Source organism: Microtus pennsylvanicus, chromosome 7 (assembly GCF_037038515.1).
Source record: "Microtus pennsylvanicus isolate mMicPen1 chromosome 7, mMicPen1.hap1, whole genome shotgun sequence".
In the NCBI taxonomy this organism is placed as follows: domain Eukaryota; kingdom Metazoa; phylum Chordata; class Mammalia; order Rodentia; family Cricetidae; genus Microtus; species Microtus pennsylvanicus.
This window is the reverse complement of record NC_134585.1, coordinates 13281298-13305108: the sequence shown is the minus strand read 5'-3', so window position 1 is coordinate 13305108 and position 23811 is coordinate 13281298. Positions and strand designations below refer to the sequence as shown.

The 23811-nt window shown below is 41.3% G+C and overlaps 1 protein-coding gene across 1 annotated transcript; it reads left to right on the top strand.

The window, feature by feature from the left end:
- Positions 1–1235: 1235 nt before the first annotated feature.
- Zwint (ZW10 interacting kinetochore protein) lies at positions 1236–23365 on the top strand. The gene is made up of 8 exons (XM_075979995.1): positions 1236–1314; positions 2066–2156; positions 2312–2435; positions 2592–2758; positions 2874–2930; positions 3275–3414; positions 3508–3623; positions 23035–23365. The coding sequence occupies exons 1-7, from the start codon at positions 1277–1279 to the stop codon at positions 3620–3622; spliced, it is 732 nt and encodes a 243-aa protein (XP_075836110.1). The 5' UTR covers positions 1236–1276; the 3' UTR covers position 3623; positions 23035–23365.
- Positions 23366–23811: the final 446 nt, after the last annotated feature.

Below are 23811 nucleotides of genomic sequence, written 5' to 3'. Positions count from 1 at the left end.
AATTTGTATTACCTGGGCGATATGGGCATCTCTTCATTCCCTCTATCAGGGTGCTTTTGTTCTATTTTCGGTTCTTACAGACTTTTGTGTATTGTAGGCATGTTGGGTTTATATCTTGATTTCTTTTGTAGTTATGCTTGGGAAATTCTGACTCATTCCATAAGCCTATGTTTAGCACTCTGAGGAAAGGCTTCATTGTTTTCAAAAGCACGTGCCATTCTGCCTTCCCAACAGCAACGCGAACGTTCCTCCTCCCCCGACATTTGTACCACACTTTGCTTTCTGTTAACTCCGCTCATCCTCTTGGAACAACGTAAAGATAGGTTTTCTCACAAGCAAAGAGAGATTTACTTGCTTGTCTACTGTCCTAACATCCATTTCATTTCTCATCCTGGACTTATTTTTTTCTAGACATGAATTTTCTTCTAGTCACGCCTGGTAATAATTAAGTCAAGCTCGGATATTATAAAGGGAACAGTGTAACTTGCTTCATAGTCAATGTGGCAGCTTAGTTGGTCACGTACTTAAGTGATTGCTAAATCTCGTTCTTTTAATCTGCTAGATAACACTACAGCAGTGCTCAGTCCAGGGTTAATTATCACTGCCCCTCGAGGGCAACACTTCTTAGGGGTCTATCGTCTTACCATAGATCATGCATCTTTCCATCCCGATTTGTGAAAACGGTAACTGATAGCGACTGCTTCATCTCCAAGCACTTTTATCAACCCCTTAGGAAAAATCCTGTTGCTCAGGATTTTTGAAGATTTCAAGAATTCTGCTGGCTCTAGGTTCTCAGGGGGAAGCTTTCTCCTTCTGTACTCTGTTATTTCAGCTGTATCTTGTCAACACAGGAGAACCTGCTGGTTCGGCTGGGGCCTGGATAACATCTTTCAAAGCACAATATTTTGGACTCTTAGAATTTACTTATAAGACCAATATTCTTTAGCGTCCTGGAGGACAGCCACACTTCCTTTCTTTGGACGTAATAAGTTTAAAAAAGAAAACGTTAAAAAAAAAAAAAAAGCCTCTTCTCTCTGCAGCCATTGCCAGAAATGACACTCGTCGGCAGTACTGCCTAAAGCGCAGACGCCGAACCTGCACCCCGCCCACAGGCTCCAGTCACATCTGCGTGTGCGTCAAGGGCGGGTCCGGAGTCGGCCTATGGCCAATGAAAACGAGCTTCCCTTCCTTAGAGTCCCGCCCACCAACACAGAAGCCAATCGCTTGCCTCGGCGCGGAGTTTAGGAGCATCCCAAGGTGCTGCTCCCAGAGAGCTATGGCGGCTCCTGAGAAGCAGGCGGAGGCTACCAAAGAGTGAGTGCGGGTGGGGGGGAGGGGCGAGCGGCTGGAGACCGTGGCGGCGACCGAAGTGTGAGTGCCAGGGGGGCGGGCGACTAGGACAGCGGCTGGGGCTGTCGGGGGCGACCAAAGAGTGAGCGCGGGGGCTGGGGGCGTCTAGGCCGGCGGCTTAGGAGGGACAATGCCACTCAAATTCGGGAGTGCGGCCTTTAAGCGATGGTGTCACCCTGTCCCAGGAGTTCGACCTCAGAGGGATGTTGTTTATCTGTAGCCCTGACTGCCCTAGAATTCGCTCTGTAGACCAGGCTGGCCTGGCACTCGACTGCGTCTGCCTCTGGGATTAAAGGCCTGCGCCACCACCGCCCAGCAACAGTGGAATTTCTAGGCCCTTCCTCTGCCTCATAGTGATAAGAGACCCTTTCTGTCAGCGAGTATGAACCCTGACCCGTTTTTTTGAGCGAGTCTGAGCCCTGGGCTCAGTCTAAGCAGGGGACATGGCGGGGGGTGGGGTGGGGGGGTGTGGCTCCAGGATAGCTGCTGTGAGGAGTCGCCTCTACACCCTCCCTCCCCTCCCCTCCCGGTGAAGGGAGTCTGAGCCCTGCAGCTCTTTGTAATCAGGGGACTTGGGGGGTGTGGCTTCAGGGGGTGTGTTATGATTTGGGAGCTGCTTAAGGACTCGGAAGAAAGCCTTGTACAGTCCCTGACATTTATGCCTGTGCGCATGTCTTTTAGAGCTACTGTGCACGCCCTCACTTGTTTTCTACAGGGTCCTTGCTGAGGTAGAAGGCATTCTAGAACCTGTAGGCTTGCCGGAAGAAACAGAACTGCCAGCCCGGATCATGGAGGAATTCATGAAGGTATGTATTAAGGTGGGACCCAGCATTTCAGTAGAGGCTGGTCCTAGGATTGCCTGTTGAGATAGCGGGCAACACTGGCGAAGAACAAAGTGGAAGACAGTCTTGGCATACAGTGTCCAAAGGTAAGGCTAGTCCCTGCTTCTCGCTCTGAACAGAACTCCCGGAAGAAAGACAAGCTGCTTTGCAGCCAGCTTCAGGTAGTCAACTTCCTACAGAATTTTCTGGCTCAGGAAGATACTGCCCAGAGCCCAGACAATTTGCTTTCTGAAGACACAAGTCGTGAGTATTTGTGGTGGGGTCTGATCTAAATGGTTGAAGAGGGAAGATGTGAGTTATGTCTGTGTCTAGCTCATGGGAGGACTGTGGCCCAGGGTTATAGAAGGCCAGCTGCAGGCCGTTCTCCCTCATGCACTTGTTCTTTGTGGCCCATCTTAGGCCAGAAGGCCACTGAAGCAAAAGAGCAATGGAAGGAACTGAAGGCTGTGTACCAGGATCACGTGGAAGCCATAAAATGTGCCCTGACCCAGGCCTTGCCCCAGGCAGAAGAGGCCCAAAAGAAGTACACTGAGCTCCAGGAGGCGTACAAGCAACTCCAGGCTAAGGTACACCTAGAAGACTTGAGAGAAGGAAAGCCCGGAGGGAGGAAGGGGTAAGCTGGGCTGGACTTAGCACTGTCTCCGAACCCAAACATAAGAAGTCATCATTTTCTCCCTGCAGAAGCAAGTACTTGAGGAAAAACTGGAAACCGCTCAGAAGCAGTGGCAGCTGCATCAGGTAGACTCCTTTCTCCAGGCTCTTCTCTGCCTCAAAGCAATAAGGGACCCTTTCTGTCAGCGAGTCTGAGCCCTGAGCTCAGTCTAAGCAGGGGACATGGCGGGTGTGGCTCCAGGATAGCAGCAGTGAGGAGTCACTGTCTATACCCTCACCCCCCCCTCAGAAGGGAGTCTTAGCTCTTTCTAAGCAGGGGACAAGGGGGTGTGGCTCCAGGATAGCAGCTGTGATGAGTCAGTCTATACCCTCACCCCCCTCAGAAGGGAGTCTTAGCTCTTTCTAAGCAGGGGACAAGGGGGTGTGGCTTCAGGACAGCAGCCTGAGTTGCACTCTCTCTGCCCCCTCAGAAGCGTATCCAGAAGCTGGCAGAGATTTCTGCAGAGGCCAAGGAACGTCAGGCGGGAACTCAGCAGAAGCTTGACCAATCGAATCTGGAACTTGAAACCTTGAAGCTGCAAGAGGGACAGGAAGAGGATAAGCTGCGCAGGTGAGGTGGGGATCTGGGTTGAAGCCTCAGGCAGTCCCCCTCACCCTTCCACCCCCCACACTCCTGTCACTTGCCTCAAACTCTGTCCCTTAGGAGCCAGACCTACCTCCAGCTGCTGTGTACCCTGCAGAACAAGCCGCAGGTCCCCGAGGCGAAGCCCGAGGACAAAGGTGTCGAGGGAAGTACCCTTCCACCTGAATCTCTGTAAGGTAAGCCGTCAGCTGACCCAGAGCAGAACAGTCCTTTAAAGGGAATTGAAGGAAGCCAGGGTCTTAATCTGACTCGTAGCCCAGATTTTATGTCAAGGCCAAAGGCCCACACCCTCCAGCGGGGGCTTCCTGGTTGATGGCTGTAAACACAAAGATCCTCCATCAGGTAGAACCGACTCAGAATTTGATGTCCTTTAATCTAAAACTGAAAGGAAATCCTCTACATCAGAACTTTAAATGTGAGGGAACTGGAAGTGAGAGGATAGGGAAAACATGATTGTAAGATTTCTCTATCATTTATGAAAAGGTAATGCTGCGAAGTGTAGTTTAAGTTTTAGAGAATGCTATTCGTCATCATTGCCATTTGTTATTGTGCGAGGAAAACAGCTGTAGCCTCAATATAGTCTTTGTTTAATGTTTCCTATGGGTTTGGAATTCTTTATTTTCGCATTGTGTAGTTTTTTTTTCTACTGGATTATGTTTGTTATTTTTTTTTCTATTTATGTGTTCTTGGTTTTCTGAGGTCCAAGAGAAGTGTGTTCAAGTTTTCAACTATGATTACTAATTTACTTATTTTTCTTCATAGTTCTGCTGAGCTTGCTGTTGCATTAACACTCACATGTTTATACTCATGTTCATTTGTACTTGAAATAGAGATTTTTTTTTTTAATACTCATGTGACCTTGCCACTTCTCTTTGCTCTACCTTTGTCTGGATCTCAGTTTTGAGTTTCAATCTTTCTTAATCCTTTTTATTTGTCACTTGTATGCAACAGTTTTGTTAGAAAAAAAATAATGAGAGGGCGGGGCAAAGACATTCAATTAGGTCAGATCAAACCGAATTAAAATGCCCATCATTTTAAATACTGTGCTCTCGAGGGGCTGAGTGCGTGGTGGGGACACGGGAAAGCAGAGAACACACGTGTTTCTCCTCTGGGAGCCCACTTACAAAACCTGTGGGAGTGGTCTTATCCCCTCCCTGGGGCATGCTGGGATTTGGAGTTTAGACCAATATACTCCCAGGCCAGGGGGGCTGGGATGGATACCAGTGGCTGGGCCTACGCTCCAGACTTAACAAGTTTTAGGGTTACTTTAAAAAAAATTGTTCAGTATTCTGGCTTTGTGGGAGCCTAGGCTGTTTGGATGTTCACCTTAATAGACCTGGAAGGCGGTGGGAGGTCCTTGGACTCCCCACAGGGCAGGGAACCCAGTCTGATTGAGGGAGGGGGAGGGATATGGGAGGCGGTGGCAGGGAAGAGACAGAAATCTTTAATAAATAAATAAATAATAAAAAAAATTTGTTCATAGTTTAAGAGGTCATAATTCTCAGTTCTATAAAAAAGGATTTCACATGTTGGGGGAATGTTATTTTCAGGTATGTGACTTTTGTTTATGCTGCTTTTGTGTAACTCTGTGAAACTGTGATTCTTTGCCTGTCTAAAACACGTCATGGTCCTAATAAAGAATTGAACGGCCAGTAGCAAGGCAGGAGAAAGGATGTGTGGGACTGGCAGATAGTGAGGATAAGTAGAAGGAGGGATCTGAAGAGGGGAGGGAGCTGTAAGAGAACAAGGGGAGGAGGACACCAGTGGCCACTCAGCCAGCCATGGAGTAAGAGTGAACATGGGCTATACACAGGTAAGAAAAGAAAAATCCCAGAGACAAAAGGTAGTCGGGATACTTAAGAAAAGCTGTCTGTAAGCAAGCCAAGCTTAGGCTGGGTGTTCCTAAGTAAGAATAAGCCTCTGTGTGTGTTTATTTGGGAGCTGGGTGGTGGGACCCCCAAAAAAACCAAAAGAATAAAACATCACACAACATTCACGTTTGCCATTTTTAATATAATTTCTATTACTTTAATTTTCCTTGTGCCTTAGTTTTAATGTATTGTTTTATTTATTCCTCTTGTCCTTTTTCTTGCCTAGAAGCTCTTCTCTGTAAGATTAGCTATCATTAGCCTGAGGTTATGTATAAGAAATATTGATTTTTTTCTTAAACATTGAAAGAACCTGGGAGGCATTACTATTGATATATCATCTCACCTTCAATTAATAAAATACTGTTATTGATCATATTACTTCCAGTCTGTTTGTATTTTCACATATTAGAATTTTAGTTATTCAGTGCTATACTCATATCTACATATAAATTTACTGTTTCCTTTATCTTGATTTTACATTTTGTTCCTTTCCTAGAATAACTTCATTATATAGGAATATCTCATAATTTCCTTTAAAGTTGGTCTTATTACTTCTGTTGCTGTGAAGAGGCACTGTGACGAAAGCTACTTAGAAAGGAAAGCATTTAGCCTAGGTCTTCCTTATGGTTTCAGAGGGTGAGTTCATGACCCATTCAGGGGGCACTGGAGCAGGCAATCAGGAATGGCGCTGGGGCTGCAGCTGAGCTCTTACTTTGGTCAATAAGCAATAGGCAGAGAGGAGAGACTGGGTCCATTGGCTGGGCTTTTGAAACCTCACCGCCTACTCCCTGTGACATATCTCCAAAAGGCAACACCTAATTTTTCTCTAAACAGTTGTGCCAACTAGGAACCAAACGTTCAAATCTATGAGCCAGTAGGTCCATGCTCACTCAAGCCACCACAAAGTACAAAGACTGTATGACTTGAACATTTTGTTTCATCCTCAAGGTATTGCCTCATTGTTTACTATGAGAAATCAGCTGCACATTTCAAAGCTCTTTGGGCTTATTTTTTTTCTGAATTTCTTTTTTTAACTTCATCAAGGTAAAATAGAAAAGCAGTACATAGTATTAAGGTATACAATGTGTTTTGATACATGTATATGTTGTGAAATGTCCAAATCAAACCCAATAATATTTAGTTACCTTTCTGCATTGAGAGTACTGAAGATACACTTTGTTAGCAATTTTTAAGAGTACAATAAATCAACCTATTACTCTGTTACACACAGTAGGTTGCCAGAACTCATTCATGGGGTCTTACTCTTACTGGCTACTTTGTCATTTTATTATGTTGTGAATAGTTTTTTTGGATTTTGCTATTAATTGAGAAAATACCAGTCTTTTTACATTCTAGAATAAGCCCAACCTTGTGTTATTCTACAGGAGCAAAGTTTTTTTTTTTTTTTTTTTTTTTTTTTTTTTTTTTTTTTTTTTTTTTTTTTTTTTTTTTGAGACAGGGTTTCTCTGTGGCTTTGGAGCCTGTCCTGGAACTAGCTCTGTAGACCAGGCTGGTCTCGAACTCAGAGATCCGCCTGCCTCTGCCTCCCGAGTGCTGGGATTAAAGGCGTGCACCACCATCACCCGGCTAGGAGCATAGTTTTTTAAAATGTCATTGTAATCGTATGTTGCTATCCATTATTCAATCATCTGTTTTTGAATTTTGAATTTTCATTTCAAGATATTATATTAGAGCCCAGTATACTTTAATTTTATGTCTTAAGAATTATGGGCACAGAAATCTTGTCATCATTGTTGGCTAGGTTCCTAGTTTACAATTCTCATACACTGCCAACATTGCGTGCTACCGTTTGTTTATGTTTAAGTAATCTTACTGTGAGCTCTCCATATCCTGACCTTTGTCTTTGACAACACTTTGTACCTCATACACAGTTGAAAGGATTCTGCCAGCAGCTAATGGGAATTACCAGTGTGTTGGGAAGGGCGCTGCTTGTTTGTCCCCGCCACCCAGCCACGAAATAAAAACTCAGAAAACCATATTATTTGCAATACTGTTTGGCCAATATCTTAAGCATATTTCTGGCTAAACTCATATCCTAAACTAACCCATCTCTATTATTCTGTATATTGCCACATGGCTGTAGCTTAACAGCTAAAGTTCCCATCATCTGTCTCAGGCAGCAGATCCATAGCTTCTCTTAACTCCGCCTTCCTCCTCCCATGCTATAGGCCAAGCCAGTTTTCTTTATTCATTAAACAATAAAGTCAACACATAGAAGGACCATTTCCCCTTTTCTGTAAGGGTTTAACTTTAACATAATAAAATTACATATAACAAAACAGGTATCAAACAAGAATTACAGTTAGAATATTTATATCTACTTTATCTTTTATTATAACTAAAGAAAGCTATAACTATAAATTCTTAACTCCATCAAAGACTCCAGAAGGATATAATATTACCTAAGTAAATAGGAAGTACATTGTAAGCAACTTCCAAAACTCTAGAATTGACAGAGACATCTCACTGCCTGGACAGTCACCAAAAGTTCTTTTGTACCATTGGGGCATCCAATCTTCAGCCTACAGGCCAATAGTATTTGGCAGACTTTTCCATGAAGAAGGAAATTTCAAAGATAGTCCTGCCTGTATTGGCAAACTGCCCAGTCAGTTTCTTCTGTGTCCTGCAGAACGTCTGGCGGACTCTTTCATGAAGCAGGAACAGTAAAGGATGGTCTCACCTTTAGGCAAGCTCAGCAGTCATTTCTCAGTTCAGGCAAGAGCAGTTTCTTTCTCAAATGGCTAACCAACTCCATGAGGAGCCTCTTCAATGCCTATCTTCCTCTTAAAGTAATTGGTGAAGATGTGTCTCACTGCCATGATAAGCCCTAAGTTTTTAAAACATTTTAAGTTCCATATTCTGAAGGTTTCTGAAAGATTAGAAGAATACCTATCCATCTGAAATACGTCTTTGTACATCTAGAAAATCTAACATGACTACAAGCTTGACTATTATAGATGATTACCTATTGACCTATATTTCTTAATTATACATTACATTTTTAAATGAACTGCACAATCAATACTTTAATCAAGAGCATATATATGTGTGTGTGTGTGTGTGTGTGTGTGTTTTTCATTATACATAGCCATCCAAGTTCACACTCCCCTCCTTTTATTCCATCCACTTACCCTTCCACCCCCCATCCACACCTCAGAGAGGGTAAGGCACACTGGTTTCGGGAAGATCCAAGGCCCTCCCTATTATGTCTAGGCTGAGCAAGGTATTCATATAAAGAGAATAGGTTCCCGTAAAGCCAGTACAAGCAGTAGGGATAAATCCTGGTGCCATTGCCAGTGGCCCCTCAGTCTGCCCAGCCATGCAACTGTAAATCACATTCAGAGGGACTAGTTTGGTCCTGTGCTTGTTCCTTCCCTGTCTGGCTAGAGTTGGTGAGCTCCCATTAGACTGTTTCAGTTAGTGTACCCATCGTGGTCTTGACCTCTTTGCTCATATTCTCATTCTTCCCACTCAAAAATTTTAAAGTACATACTTTTGCTATTCTTTACATCTGCATCCCACCCTAGGTTATATTCCTGGTCTCCAGATGGGTTTTTTCTTTCTCATTAGCATTTTCTAAGGAGCTTTTATTTCTATTGTTTATTTTTCTAAACTCTAGATTTAGACTGAGGCTCCAACTCAGTATGCACAAGGCTCTACATTTAATCCATAGCTCTACAAAACAAGGGATATGACAGGACATTTCAAACCTTGGCCTTTTTACTGCCTTTTTTTTCTTTTAATGAAATCTTTTTTTTAAAAAAAAGTATTTACTTTCTTGTAGCATATATTTTTATTATTTGCATAATTTAGACAATATTTGGTAAATGAAGGACAAATGTCCTTTCTTTCCTGTGGAGGGTTGTATGTTTTATTGAGGCATTATCATTTTATAAATTTGTTCTTCCAAACTTAGTTATTCAAAAGTATACCAAATTATATGTCATTGGAAATTCCTGCTAACTTTGAAAATGGAAATTTTTTGTTCACACACTGTTAGTCCTCTCCCATTGTATGACCTTTCTGAGATGAATATATTTCATCCCTATCTTACAGAATCTATGTAACTTGCATTAAGCTGTCTTCTCTTTGAGCTTCTTCATGTCTTTGTTATGCTAAGTTTTGAAATACTAGTGGAGTGTGAAATTGATACATTGATTTAATCATTACTCCTAGCCCAGTCTTTGAGTCACCTGTTTGATAGGTAGATTGTTGGGCTCTGAAAACCTTGCTGTTTGGATTCACAGTCTATTAACTAGCAAACATGCTCCACGGAAACACTGCACTAGAATCAACATCGCTTATATGTTTTGAAGTCTTTGCCAAATTTCTTTTGAGAAACATAAATTATTTTACTTTGGTTGAATTAATTTTAAAAAATGTCCTGAAAGAGAATTTTTTCTTTGTGATACACTGTCTCTCTCACTTTGTAGTCCAGAATGGCCTTGAATTCATATCCCCCTTCCTCAGCATGGCTAGGATTATAGCTGTTCGTCAACACATCTGGCTAAAAGACTTCTTTGTGGACTCTATAATATATTAAAGATTAGTGCTATATTTTTATGCCTCTATCAAATTATGTCAGAATTTGACTAGTCTAAATTTTTTTATGCTAAAATTTTTGTGTCATAGTGGGCCTCAGCCATAGATTATGTTTTGCATGTATGTGGAGAGAAAATGATATCTTGAGGCAGAGCCTGGTCTCCATATATGTGAATCAGACACTAGTAGTAAATGGTTAATTTAGAACAGTCTGTTTAACAAAGCTTAGTATTATATCTTAGTGAAGCATGATTAATAAAAACTTAGGGTCAGAAATTGGGGTTCAACCTGAAGATCTGAAAAGCAAAACAGCCAGCCACTGGCTCATACCTTGACCTCAGTCTGAAATGGTGATTCTTTCTCCAGGAATCTCAGAATGAGACTGTGTTTCTGAGAATGGACTCCCTCCATCTTATATTTCTCTCTAGGGCTGGGATTAAAGGCGTGTACCTCTGGGATTAAAGCTCTGTAAGGCTGACCAGTGGGACTGTTTACTCTCAGATCTTCAAGCAGTCTTTATTTATTAAAATACAATAGAAATGCTACTACATCTTAGTTTTTGTTTTAGTAACCCCACAATTGTTAGAAATAGATGTGCTCTTTCTAATTTGAAAACCTTTATTCATAACAATAGTTGCATTGCCTATTTCAATGTGCCATGTACAACCTGACAGAAAATAAGAGTAGAAACACTAAACTCAGTATGTGAATTCAACTACAGAGATGCATAATACATGGACATATATGGTGTATGTCCATGCATACATGCTTTGGGCAGAGAACCAGATTAAGGCGGACCAAGGATATTACTCCTTTCTTAATTTTAGGTTTCTGTTTTCAGATACAGATCCAGTCAGCAGACATTTATCTCCATATTCCTCTGTTCAAGACCGCACATAATTTTGTGATCACAAATCAATATGCTATGGTTTGTGGCAGATATTTACTGTATACTATTGACGGAAGAATAACTAGAGAACTGGGGGCACTGTTAGCTCGGTTTCACACATGTAATTACCCAGAGAAAACATCAAATATTTATTGAAGGTACTGTATGTTGAACTTAAGTCCTGAGCATTGAAGACAGTGGTCCTGTACTCTCCAGGTTAGAAATAGGGGAAAAAAATCAGAAAAGAAAATTCTATCCAAAAACGGTAATACCTTGTACCATTTAAGACTAAGAAACAGAACGTTTTGGCCACATCCAGGATCATTACATTTGTCAGGTTGAAGAAACATCAGGAATGGAATAAAGGAGTGAGAGACGAATGCAATCAAACACTAGGAGCTGAGCAGAGCTTGGAGCAGAGGTTCTATTACAGATAGTACGGTAACAGACGTAGTGAGTCTCAAAGAGCTTAGACTCAGAGCCTTAACCCAGAATGTAGAGAGCCTATTTAAGAAAGTTCCTACTTTGGCAAAATATCTTCAGTTGCATTTTAATTTGTGGAAGTCATGCCATCAGTGTTTCAGTTGTTGGCAAAATGGGCATCAGTAAAGAAAAACACTAATGCTTCCATCCAAATAGCTTTGGGGTACTTTGGGTACAATGTAATGACATAGTACCACTGAAATCCACTTCAGGCAATTAGATACCAAATGAAAGCAGCATTGAAGTGGTATCACAATGGAGCCTCTTATTTTGCAATGTTGCTATATTAAAAAACCTGCTCTTAAAGAATACAGTGCAGCTTTGAGCTGCAGCATATTATTTTCAGGGATAATGACTAAGGCAGTTGAATGACTCTTTATTCCTAGATGGTGAGCTGGTGATAGTTACCAGTTAAAAAAAAAAAGGTACCTATGGCAAACCACCTACTTTTGCAGTTGATACTTCATGAAAATAGTTACTAAGAGCTCATGAATGTTGGGAAACATTTTGAGCAATGCAGAATTACTCATTGAATCTAGGTAATGATAATCTACCTATCAAGGACGTAGGAATTAGTTGGATATGTGAAGGGAAAAGAACCACCATCTGTATATAAACATTAAGCACGAGCTGTGCTTACATATTATTTAGACTGTAGGTGTGCTTTGTCATTGTATCAAACATCTTTAACACTTAGATTGAGCAATATTCTTAGATTTTTTAAATTTAAAGCCAAGAAGAAATTTCAAGTATCTCTGTCACTCTTGGTACTTAGAGATAAGTTTTTTAAAAATTATTTTGGGAAATGAATTAAATATTTTTGGTGGCATCAAGGAGATGGCTCAGTTGGTAGTGTGATTCCTGTGTAAAGCATGAGGACCAGAGTTCAGTCCCTTGAATCTGCTTTAAGTACACTAATCATGGTGACAGAAGTCGTTTCGAATCTCAGTTTTACAGAGGTGAAGGCAGGTGTATTCCTGAGGCTCTGAATCGGCAAGCTACAGGTTCAGTGAGTAACTATCTTCTCCATACAAGGTAAACATCAGCTGAAGAGGAATGACACCGAAGACTGTCCTTTGAAATCCACACACGTGCATGCACACTGACGCACAAACACATTCACATATATACAAATTATTTAAGGGAATACTTGGTACCATTATGGGAATTTTTCTTACCTTCATCTCTTTTTCACAGTTTCAGAGATACTTAGTAACTAGTTCACTACCTCAGTTAAGCCACATTGGTAAGCTGGGTGGTTTTTAAAAGAGTAAGAGTTACTAGAAAAATGTTTCACAGCCAGGAAAGTAAGGGTAGTAAATAGGTCATTTACTAAGCATCTTTGTCAATGTTTTGTTGCTATGGTGTCTGCGATAAATAGGTTGAAGGAACCCAAATCTGGGCTCATGATTTCAGACTGCAGTTCTTTTTTTCATGCTTCTGGGGATGTAAAGGGGTTCTGGGATTCTGTTGCTGTGGGTATCGTTGCAGAAGGGTGTGGTGGAAGAGAGTGCCTCACCTCACAGCAACTAGGAGAGGGAGGGCGCGTGTATGTCTATGTGTGCATGCTCCTAAGTGCAAACACAGCTATATACTTAAAGGCACCCCAGTGACCCACTTCCTCCTGTTAGGACCCACCTCCCAATCCATTCAGCTAGATTGATCCATTGGTGAATGTTAAGCCCCTGTGAGCCACTCACCTCTCCACCAGTCAGGTCCTAGGACTTCAGCATTCAAGCTGTTTTGTGTTCTATTTCATATCTATTATACAATGATAACTATAGATTGTGTATGTTTTGAGGAAAGTTAAACAGGTATTTCATATGTCCAGAGCATAACTTTTGTATCTAATTAAATATACCTTGGAAAATTGTATTCACCAAAAGTACAATGTGATTTAAGGTAAATATTTGTATCAAGTTACCTTTCCATAAAATACAAGCATGTTTAACATTTTTTATTTAATATTACTTTGTAAATTTAGTTATGAAGCTGGTGCATTATGTTTTATAGGTGTCTAGTCTAATATAGAAGAATATTATGTATGTATAAAATTGTGCATAGGTGTATACATATGTAGTGTGTGTGTGAACTCCCAGGCATCTTCCTTCTTAATGTATTCTGCTTTATTTTGTAAAGACTCATTTCATTCGTGAAGACATCTGGAAACTACAGGAATCTTGTCTAACTTTGTTGCAGTCTAGGTTACTATCAGTAGTTTACTCTGTTTATTTTGTATTGGAGTTATTATTCATTTGTTTATGAAGAAGCTAAGTGACTGCTTGGTTTTTAAATTGTGTCAGGACACGTGTTTACATTTTATGTTATGGTGTATTTCAAGAGATGTTTGTTGCTTTAGAAGATTTTCTGAATTTAACATCATTAAAGTTTTGTGAGAATATGTATTTTATTCAGTCATTTGAAGTATATGTAATGCTTCCCACATGGCTAATGGATCATGTAAACAACAGTATTAAATATGAATTTTCTTCAGGTATGACTATCTTCACAGCCTGAGCTTTGCAGGAACTGTGGATAAAGTGTCTTTATCCTTATAGCAAATCCTCCTAAGCTTTTCTCCTTTTTTCCTCTCTGTGCTTAAATAGTGGATACTGGAGACTGGGAGGGGAGGCTCCCCAAATGGAGGGAGTACAGGTTCTCCAGTCTTGCAAGAAATAGCACTGGTACAGACAGTTGTGCTGGGCTGCCCAGGAAAGGGAAGAGGCAGGGTGTACACTATATGCTGCCTCCGGAAGAGTTATATCACTTGCAAACATTGTGATATCTCCAAGCAAATATTTTGGAAAAATCCCATTTCTGTTGGTGCTAATACTTTTTTCCTCAATATGAGAAGCTTCAAGGATTATTCATGTCTGATTTTAAAATAACATAGGATTCAGATGGATTCTGTGTGCATTAAATTCTGTCCTCCCAAAAATGATGTAAAATGGTATTGCTGCATTGTCTGCTCTTTTGTTTCCTTCAAGTGGCCTTTATGGTAAAACACAAAGCCCTATGTGCTTTGATGAAATCATTACTGAACTGCTTGTATCCTTAAATATCTCATAAGTACTAAACACTGTGTTCTCAGAGCTGAATGCCTTATTGAATCAGTTACATCATCCTTGGGAAGATGTCTTAAATTCCTAATCCCCTCACACACTGGGAGCTTTAGTGTGCCAGTGAATGCTGCTGCTGCTGCTGCTCCCTGACCTGATTTGTTAAAGTTTGTAAAGGAGGGAAATAGCTGGCATCCTCCTTTTGAGTGTGATGTCTTCTAGCTTCCTTGAGAAGACTGTTGACTGATTGCTCTGTCTTTGAGTCACTTCGCACGGGCTTCCACCCTCGACATCCATGCAGTGTCTGCTCTTTGTCACTCCTATGTCCATGACACTCATCATGAGTTACATGACACGTACTCTTTTCTATTTTCCTCTTGAAGATGTCATACTTAAATGGAAAGTTTCCTTTCTTAAAGATCTTTTATTGCATATGGATATTTTTGTTTGTTTATATGCCTGTGTAAAATGTGTGTACTATACCCAAGGAAACTAGAAGAGCGTGTTGACGCCCTGAGAACTGTAGTTACAGAAGACTGTTAGCGGCCATACTGGTGTTAGAAATTGAACCTGAGTTCTCTGGAAGATGAACCAGTCCTCCTAACTGCCGTGCCATCTGTCTTCCTAGCCCTTCAGTGCAACATTTTTGAGGTTGCAATGATTTCCTTTTTCTACTTTTAATACTTTCTTTTTTGATTGTTCTTAAATAATTTTTATTTTATGTGTATGAGTGTTTGCTTACATGTATGTATGTGTTCCTTTTATGCTTCTGGCTCCAGAAGGAATCATTGAGTCTCTTGGAACTCAATGATAGAGACACTTGTGACCTCCCAAATGGGTGCTGAGAAATAACTAAATTTGGGTCTTCTGTAAGGGAGCCAATACTCCTGCCTGCTGATCCGCCTGTCTCTCCAGACCCTTAGTGTTTGCTTTGTGATGATTCTCTGTTTCAGTCCCGTCTGTCATCCCTCTTCCTTCTCCTTACCTCCCCCTAAACTTAAAAGTGTGTCAGATGTTTGCAGAAAGTTTTCTGTAATCTTTACTTTTGACCCTGAATTAATTGATGTGGGAGAATTTATTTACCTATAAACATCCCAAGTGTAATGCCTGTGATTAATAATTGAAGATGTTGATTTTTTTCAATGTCTTTTCTGAGTATCTCAAAATAATTGAGTTGCCATAAAATACCATAGAGATGCAAATGATGGGAAATCTTTGGTAAGCGATGTCTTTTCTGCATCTGTCTCTGTCTCTCTCTGTCTCTCTCTCTGTCTCTCTCTCTGTCTCTCTCTGTCTCTCTGTCTCTCTCTCTCTCTCTCTCTCTCTCTCTCTCTCTCTCTCTCTCTCTCTCTCTGTGTGTGTGTGTGTGTGTGTGTGTGTAGCTAGCCAACTCTTAAGACTTGAGTTATGTAGGTGCGTAGCACAGGTACAGTGATATTTGAAAATAGACCAGGGCAAAATGTGGTAGAAACTTAAGCCGTTGGTGCTCGGATAACTTCCAGAAAGGTGGAGGAAACCTGACAGTAATAGCATTGAGATAATTGAGAGTTTTATATCTTTGCAGAATGGCCAGAAAGCCGAGAGTGAGAACAGAGTAAGGAAGTAAGGAGCCTGAAGGAGCCAGGTCTTATGGGCGCTTTGTGGACTGTGGTTGGTAGTTTAGGATTTATTCTGAGTTCAGCTACCAAGAATTTTGAACAAGACTATTGGGTGTATGTAATTTAAAAGATTTTAAAGCTTTTAGTAAGTGTAAGATGAGGCAAAAAGGTGGTGGTTGATTGAATCATCGTACCTTTGGAAGAGTGATGAACACTGAGATGTAGATGCATCTAGGAGAAGAGCTGAGACCTGTGCACCTTCTGGATTGCTGAAGAAAAGACAGTGATGTTAATATCATATGGCAAATTGAAACCCGGCAATGGCCTTGTCTTATTTGACAGAATTTATCTCTAGGCAGGATCTTGTTGGCCTTCTCACTCTTCTGAAGACACTGGTTCCTGTATCTAAAGAGAAACTATGATAGAATAATAAAAGCTAACAGCAGGGACCAGCATAGAATCTCCTATCTCCTAAATAAGATGTCATTCTAGCCCCAGCCCAGCACAACCTCAGGTTGCTGCTGTCAAGCTGCCTTTTTTCCTTTTCTAGAAATTACTTGTCTTGGCTGACAAAAGAGGACTTGGATGGGGTCAGTGATACTGCTTGTCTTTGCTTGACCTTGGTGTTCAAGTTTGCTATGGGAAGTTAGTGGGAAATGCAGCAGACAAGCATGTAGATGGGGCTCTGTTGGGGAGAGGCCCTGCTGAACCTCCAGATGGAGGTCATCTCCCCACATCTGCACTTCTCAGTATGAAGCCAGTTGCTTTCTAATTCCTTAGACTCCTCAAGGGATGTTTGTCCTTGATACTCCGTGCTTCTCTTGTTTAGAATCAGAAAGTTCTATGATTTAGGTGCAGACAAATAGTTTAAAGATTATTTTTTTTTAGCAGAAAAGAATGTGTGTGTAACTCTCAAAGGTAGTCCTTTGCAGTAATAAGAGGTATCTGGGACCCTTTCATACCTTCAGAGCATTGGTGGTCCTATTGTTGCAAAACCTAATCTAATTTAGTATGATTCAATGAAGCAGGATTTTAGATAAAGAACCTTGAACATTGAATTCCATCTTTTTAAAACATATTTTTTGATTTGTGTGTGTATAAGCGTGTTTGTGTGTGTATGTGTATGACTGTACATGCATCTGTCTCTGGGTCTGTGCACATCAGTTGTAGGTATCTGTAGAGGCTGGAAGAATGTGCAGCATTTTTTAGATCTGGAATTAAAGAACATTAGTGAGCCACCTGACTGGGTGCTGGGAACAAAACTTTGGTTCTCTACAAAAGCACCAAGAGCTCTTAGCCACTGAATCAGCTCTGCAGCCCTTCAGTCCCTTCTGCATCATAGCACATGTTGTTGAAATTATGTCGTTATCGGCTTTGGTACAGCCTCCCTGATGGTCAAGGTTCTGAAAATAGTTCTACACATCATTCTTTACTTTCATACACACATAAAGCTAGCTGTGACATGTAAATACCTTTAGCACAATTATAATACTGCTTCAGGGTTAGTTTCAGATATCACAACGTGTTTCCGGGACATTGGCAGGAAGAAATCACACCTATCCTAAGTCATCTGGGGTGATGTGTGAGACGGTGCACCTATGTAGAATCAGAATGTGAAGGGCACGCACATAAGCACCAGCAATACTGGATAGCATAGTTTTCGAGTCCATCTTTGGTTAGCCTACTCAAAGATGTGAAAGGAATGATGGCACAGGTATAATTTCCAAAAACTCTATGAAAAGCATTTGTATCCTGGCTGCGATTTGTAAGTTCTGATAGGAACACCCCAGAGTCTGCGTTTTCTAAGCGTTCACAGAGAAAGCCCTGTGCAGGGGTTTCTTCATCTTTTAAGCATCGTATTTCCTGCTTACTCACTAGTTGAGTTGCTGTGCAACTTCTTGGTGTCCTGTCATGACTAACTCGAAACTTTCAGTTGTGCAACCAATAATAATACATGTTTTCTTGTTTTTCATTTGTGTAGTAATAATAGCGGCGGGGCTGCGTCCCCAACACCCCAGCCGCCTGCTCGGCTAGCTTATGCCCCGAAATAATTACACGGACACTGTATTCTTTTAATCACTGCTTGGCCCATTTCTATCTAGCCTCTTCTAGGCTAACTCTCGCACCTGGACAAGCCCATTTCTTATCATCTGTGTAGCACCAGTCTTACTGGGAAGATTCTAGCCTATGCCCATCCTGGGTCGGAGCTTCATCGCGTGCATCTTCCCGGGAGCGGGGAGCATAGCGTCTCTCTGAGGCATCTGCTCCCAAGAGGAGAGTTGTGGAATCTGAGCTCACTTCCTCTTCCTCCCAGCATTTTGTTCTGTTTACTCCACCTACCTATGTTCTAACCAATAAAATGGGCCAAGGCAGTTCCTTTATTAGCCAATGACCTTCCTCCATCACATTTGTAATTAAGCTTTTGGGTAAATTAATGGCAAAAGTAGCATTCTTACAAATAAGGAAAATAACTAGTCCTTTGATAAAAAGGTACTTGGAAATGCTGACACAGATGCTAGAAGACTTGGGGTTAAGGTCGTGGTGATTTGTAAAGTAAATATCCATGCTCATGCAGAAGCTGCCAGGTAGCTTCCTGTTCCTTCTTATCCTAAGACACTGATCTGTAAAGTAGCATGAACCTCGGCTGAATGCTGTTTTGATTTTAACACAAGTTATATTGGGAACCTTTAGTGTCACTAATGTGTACAGTAGCTTTCTCAGACACCTATTTCTAAGAAATATTGTACCCAGTACATGGCATTCATTTTTATCTACTACTAAGTCAGAAACTTTAATGTATTGTAGTTTACATTAAAGCTAGCTAAACTGGTATTGAGTAATGTCTTGAAAATGACTGGGTGAGTAACGATGACCAAATTTGGATGCAAAATTCTAACTCCAGCTCCCTGTGTAAATTAACTACAGAGAAAGAGGATGCTGTTGTAAAGCTGATTATTTGGCGGTTGTATAATTTAGTGAGCTGGCTAAGAGGACTCCGATGCCTTTCCCAAAGGTCTCATTGTATCCTATTTTGTGAAGTATCTAATTTTCTTCTCACATTGACCTCAACACTCATCATTGGTGTTAGAAGAAACAAGTGCTAACTCTTGAGTGTGCCTTGACTTCTCTTTTTGAAAAACAATAGATGTGATGGTATATACCCATATTCTTTTTCCTTGGAAGGCTAAACTCCCTATTAGTTTAAGGTTTCCCTGAGCTGTGTAGTAAGTACCGGGTTAGCCTGGGGCACACAATGAGACCCTTTTTTTTTCTTTATTTATTTTTACTTAAAAATTTCCACCTCCTCCCCTCCTCCCACCCCCTCCCCCACTCCCCCCCACTTCCCTCTTCAGTCCAAAGAGCAGTCAGGGTTCCCTGCCCTGTGGGAAGTCCAAGGTCCTCCCCACTCCATCCAGGTCTAGGAAGGTGAGCATCCAAACAGACTAGGCTCCCACAAAGCCAGTACATGCAGTAGAATCAAAACCCAGTGCCATTGTCCTTGGCTTCTCAGTCAGCCGTCCTTGTCCGACACGTTCAGAGAGTCCTGTTTGATCACATGCTCCATCAGTCCCAGTCCAGCTTGCTTTGGTGAGCTCCCATTAGATCAGCCCCACCGTCTCAGTGGGTGGGTGTACTCATTGCAGTCCTAACTTCCTTGCTCATGTTCTCCCTCCTTCTGCTCCTCATTTGGACCTTGGGAGCTCAGTCTAGTGCTCCAATGTGTGTCTCTGTCTCTAGCTTCATCCATCGCCAGAGGACGGTTCTATGGTGATATGCAAGATATTCATCAGTGTGGCTATAGGATAGGGCCATTTCAGGCTCCCTCAGCTGCCCAAGGATCTAGCTGGGGACATCTCCATGGACACCTGGGTACACCTCTAGAGTCAAGTCTCTTGCCAACCCTAAAATGGCTCTCTTATTTAAGATATATACTTCCCTGCTCCCATATCCACCCTTCCTCCATCCCGACCGTCCCATTCCCCCAAGCTCTCCCCATCCCCCCCCTTCTCACTTTTTTCTCCCCATCTCCCCTTATCCCCACCCCATCCCTACCCCCAAGTTTCCAATTTTTGCCTGGCAATCTTGTCTCCTTCCAATATCCAGGAGGATAACTGTATGTTTTTCTTTGGGTTCACCTTTTTATTTAGCTTCTCTAGGATCACAGATTATAGGCTTAATGTCCTCACTGTCATTAAGACAAAAAGGCAACCTACTGAATGGGAGAAGATCTTCACCAACCCTGCAACAGACAAAGGTCTGTTGTCCAAAATATATAAAGAACTCAAGAAGCTAGACCTTAAAATGCTAATTAACCCAATTAAAAAATGGGGCACTGAACTGAACAGAGAATTCTCAACAGAAGAAGTTCAAATGGCCAAAAGACACTTAAGAAGGTCATGCTCAACCTCCTTAGCGATCAGGGAAATGCAAATCAAAACAACTTTGAGATACCATCTTACACCTGTCAGAATGGCTAGAATCAAAAACACCAGTGATAGCCTTTGCTCGAGAGGATGTGGAATAAGGGGAACACTTATCCATTGCTGGTGGGAATGCAAACTTGTGCAGCCACTTTGGAAATCAGTGTAGCGGTTTCTTAGGAAATTCGGGATCAACCTACCCCAGGATCCAGCAATACCACTCTTGCGAATATACCCAAGAGATGCTCTATCATACAACAAAAACATTTGTTCAAGTATCTTCATGCAGCATTATTTGTAATAGCCAGAACATGGAAACAACCTAGATGCCCCTCAATGGAAGAATGGATAAAGAAAGTGTGGAATATGTACGCGTTAGAGTATTACTCAGCGGTAAAAAAAAATGACGTCTTGAATTTTGCATCTGAATGGATGGAAATAGAAAACACTATCCTGAGTGAGGTAACCCAGACCCAAAAAGATGAATATGGTATGTACTCACTCATAAGTGGATTCTAGCCATAAATAAAGGACAGTGAGACTCTTTCTTAAAGGCGAGTGTACACACACACATACAAGCAAAAGCCCTTGGGATAACTCCACAATAAAGGCTGGCTCAGAGAGTATGGTTTGATTGCAGGTAGTTTCTTGAATTGCTCCTAGAGTTCCAAAAAACTGAAATCTGTAAGATCTGATAAGACAGAACCTGAAATGGTTCCTCTGTGGTGTGTGATCTGTGAGGGAATTTGCTACCATAATTTAGAAATATTTTTCTATATAAGGTGGAAAACAATAAGACGTTGGTGAAGTTTTCCCTTTTACACTGTATGCATCATCTTAAAAAAAATCAGTGCTACCAAGCTACTCAGTGATGAAGAAAATGAAGCTATTATAAAGCCCAAAGTTAAATCCACCCACTCTGCAACTGTCCTGTGACTGACTTGGCCAGCCACATCCTGCTGGGGAGAATGGAGCTTGTTAACAAAAGCTGGGAGTGTGGGGTTGCAAGGTCTTACCAGCAAGCTATTGGCTGGTTGTTCTGCATGAACGAAGTCTGTTTCTGCTATTCATACCAAACTTGCCCATTAGTATAGAGTCTAGGGATGTGCTTGTTTGACATTCACATATAGAATGACAAATAATAGCAAATGCTTTTCCAATTAGCAATTTGTAAAATGATACAGGTGAAAATAGAGTTACTGAAGTGCTACTCAAGTCAAAATATTTTCCCTAAACTCATTTTCTTTTTTTTTTTGTTTTGTTTTGTTTTTTTTTTGTTTTGGATTTTTCGAGACAGGGTTTCTCCGTACCTTTTGGTTCCTGTCCTGGAACTAGCTCTTGTAGACCAGGCTGGCCTCGAACTCACAGAGATCCGCCTGCCTCTGCCTCCCGAGTGCTGGGATTAAAGGCATGCGCCACCACCGCCCGGCCCATTTTCTTTTTATAATACTTGAAATCCTCCTCCAAAATAAATACTGAGAAATGGAGTAAAACTTATTACGCTCTTAAATATTAGTACAATGTAGTCATGATTTGTAGGCTCTTTTCCAACTTTTGTTTATAACTTAAAAAAATGAATTGAAGTAGACAAATCTTGGCCAAAATAACATTTCAAAATATGCTTTTCATCTTTATTACCGTGGTCTCTGGCGCAGCTTTCTCCTGTTTCATCTCCTAATTCTAGGAGCACAACTTGCTATGTAGTAATCATGCATTTCAAAATTTTCGCCTTCAGCATCATATGGTTGACACTCTAGCACAGATAGTGAAATAAATATAGCAACAAATTATTGAGTGAAAATCTGTCAGGGAAGGAACAGTATTCCATGGGGAGGAGAGTTCCTGTGGATGGTGTTTGTTACGAAAGTACATTAAGTAGAGAAAGATAATCTACACTAATGATAAAAAAGCCACGGGATGAAAACTGAGCCAATTGAGTTACATGGGATCAGTCTGACTAGATTCCGACAAGGAATCCATGAAGCAGGTTTATTCAGAAAATAACATGAGAGTCATATGTGAAGAAAGATAGTCATTATATGTGAAGAAAGAAACACAGAGACAATAGATGGACCTTGATGACAAAGCGTACCGGACACTGGGTTTGAGCAACTCTGAGAGAAGCATACTAGTGGAAAGCTTTGAGTATGTAATCTGATTTATATTTACAAGGACCACGTGGTGTTTTCTATACAGATTAGAACAGGGATGGTATGTTTGAAATACAGTTATTTAGAATTTATGAATGCATTTAACAAGGTTGAAAAATAACTAATATCTAGACCAGGTACTGTTGGCAGAAAAGTATTATGGATAGTTTGAGTGTCTTTTTCCCCATTGATTATTCAATCAATATTGAATGTTTGGACTGTGTGTCAGGGGAGCTCCAATATGTTTTTGTCCTGAACTGGTAGGATCCAGTTTCATGCTGAGAGGAAGAATAGACAGGCTTTGACCTTGGCCAGGAAACAGAGATAAATGGTGGTTTACAGTGTGCACCCATTCAAGTGGCACACTAGACCATTGCATTCAGGTGCCTGGGGACCATAGGTCTGACTGGAATCATGGAGCTTTAGTGCTTCTACTTGTGTATCTCTTAAGGCTGGAGTGGCTAATAACTCAAGTAGTGGCAACAACTAAAGGTAGGGTTGACATCATCAGCTCTTTAACATTGTTCTATCATGCATGTTTATATTTTACAAGGAACAAAAAGAAGTACTGGTTTGGCATCGAACATCCTATCCACTGAGAATAAGAAGTCATGTGATAATGCTGCGCCTTGAGAAGTGAGATGGTGTCATGATATCCTCAAGAGCTAAGGAGTCTGGATTGAAGGAAATCTAGTTAAGACTGATGGTTGTGAAGCCCATTAGCAGATCTCCAGGACAGGCAGCAAAAGAAGAACTTTCAACAAGACTCGGTGACCTGGATGTCGACCCACTCCATGGAGATGAACCTTCTGGGAGACCTTTTATTGTTGAATACATTTATGGAAGTGTAATCTTTCATTAAATTGCTCATTTTTTCCCTCACAGTGCAATCTACCTTATTCTGCCTTATTTGAAATAAAAAAGATCATTCGAACAATGTTTGAGATAAGAGGAACATGAAGATAAGAATTTGTTAGAGAAATTTGCCTCATGACAGTTAAATTATCAATAATTGCTTATTTTAGTTTTTAAAAATCGCTTATTTTAGTTTTTCATTTTACATACCAATCCCAGTTCCCACTCCCTCCCCTCTTCCCATTCCTTCCACCTTCCTTCCCACCCCACCTCCCATCCACTCCTCAGAGAGGGTAAGGCACATTGCTAAGGGCAAGTCCAAGGCCCTCCTCACTATATCCAGTCTGAGCAAGGTATCCATCCAAAGAGAATGGATTCTAAAAAGCCAGTACAAGCAGCAGGGTCAAATTCTGAAGTCACTGCCAGTGGCCCCACAGTCTGCCTCAGTCATACAACTGTCACCCACGTTCAGAGA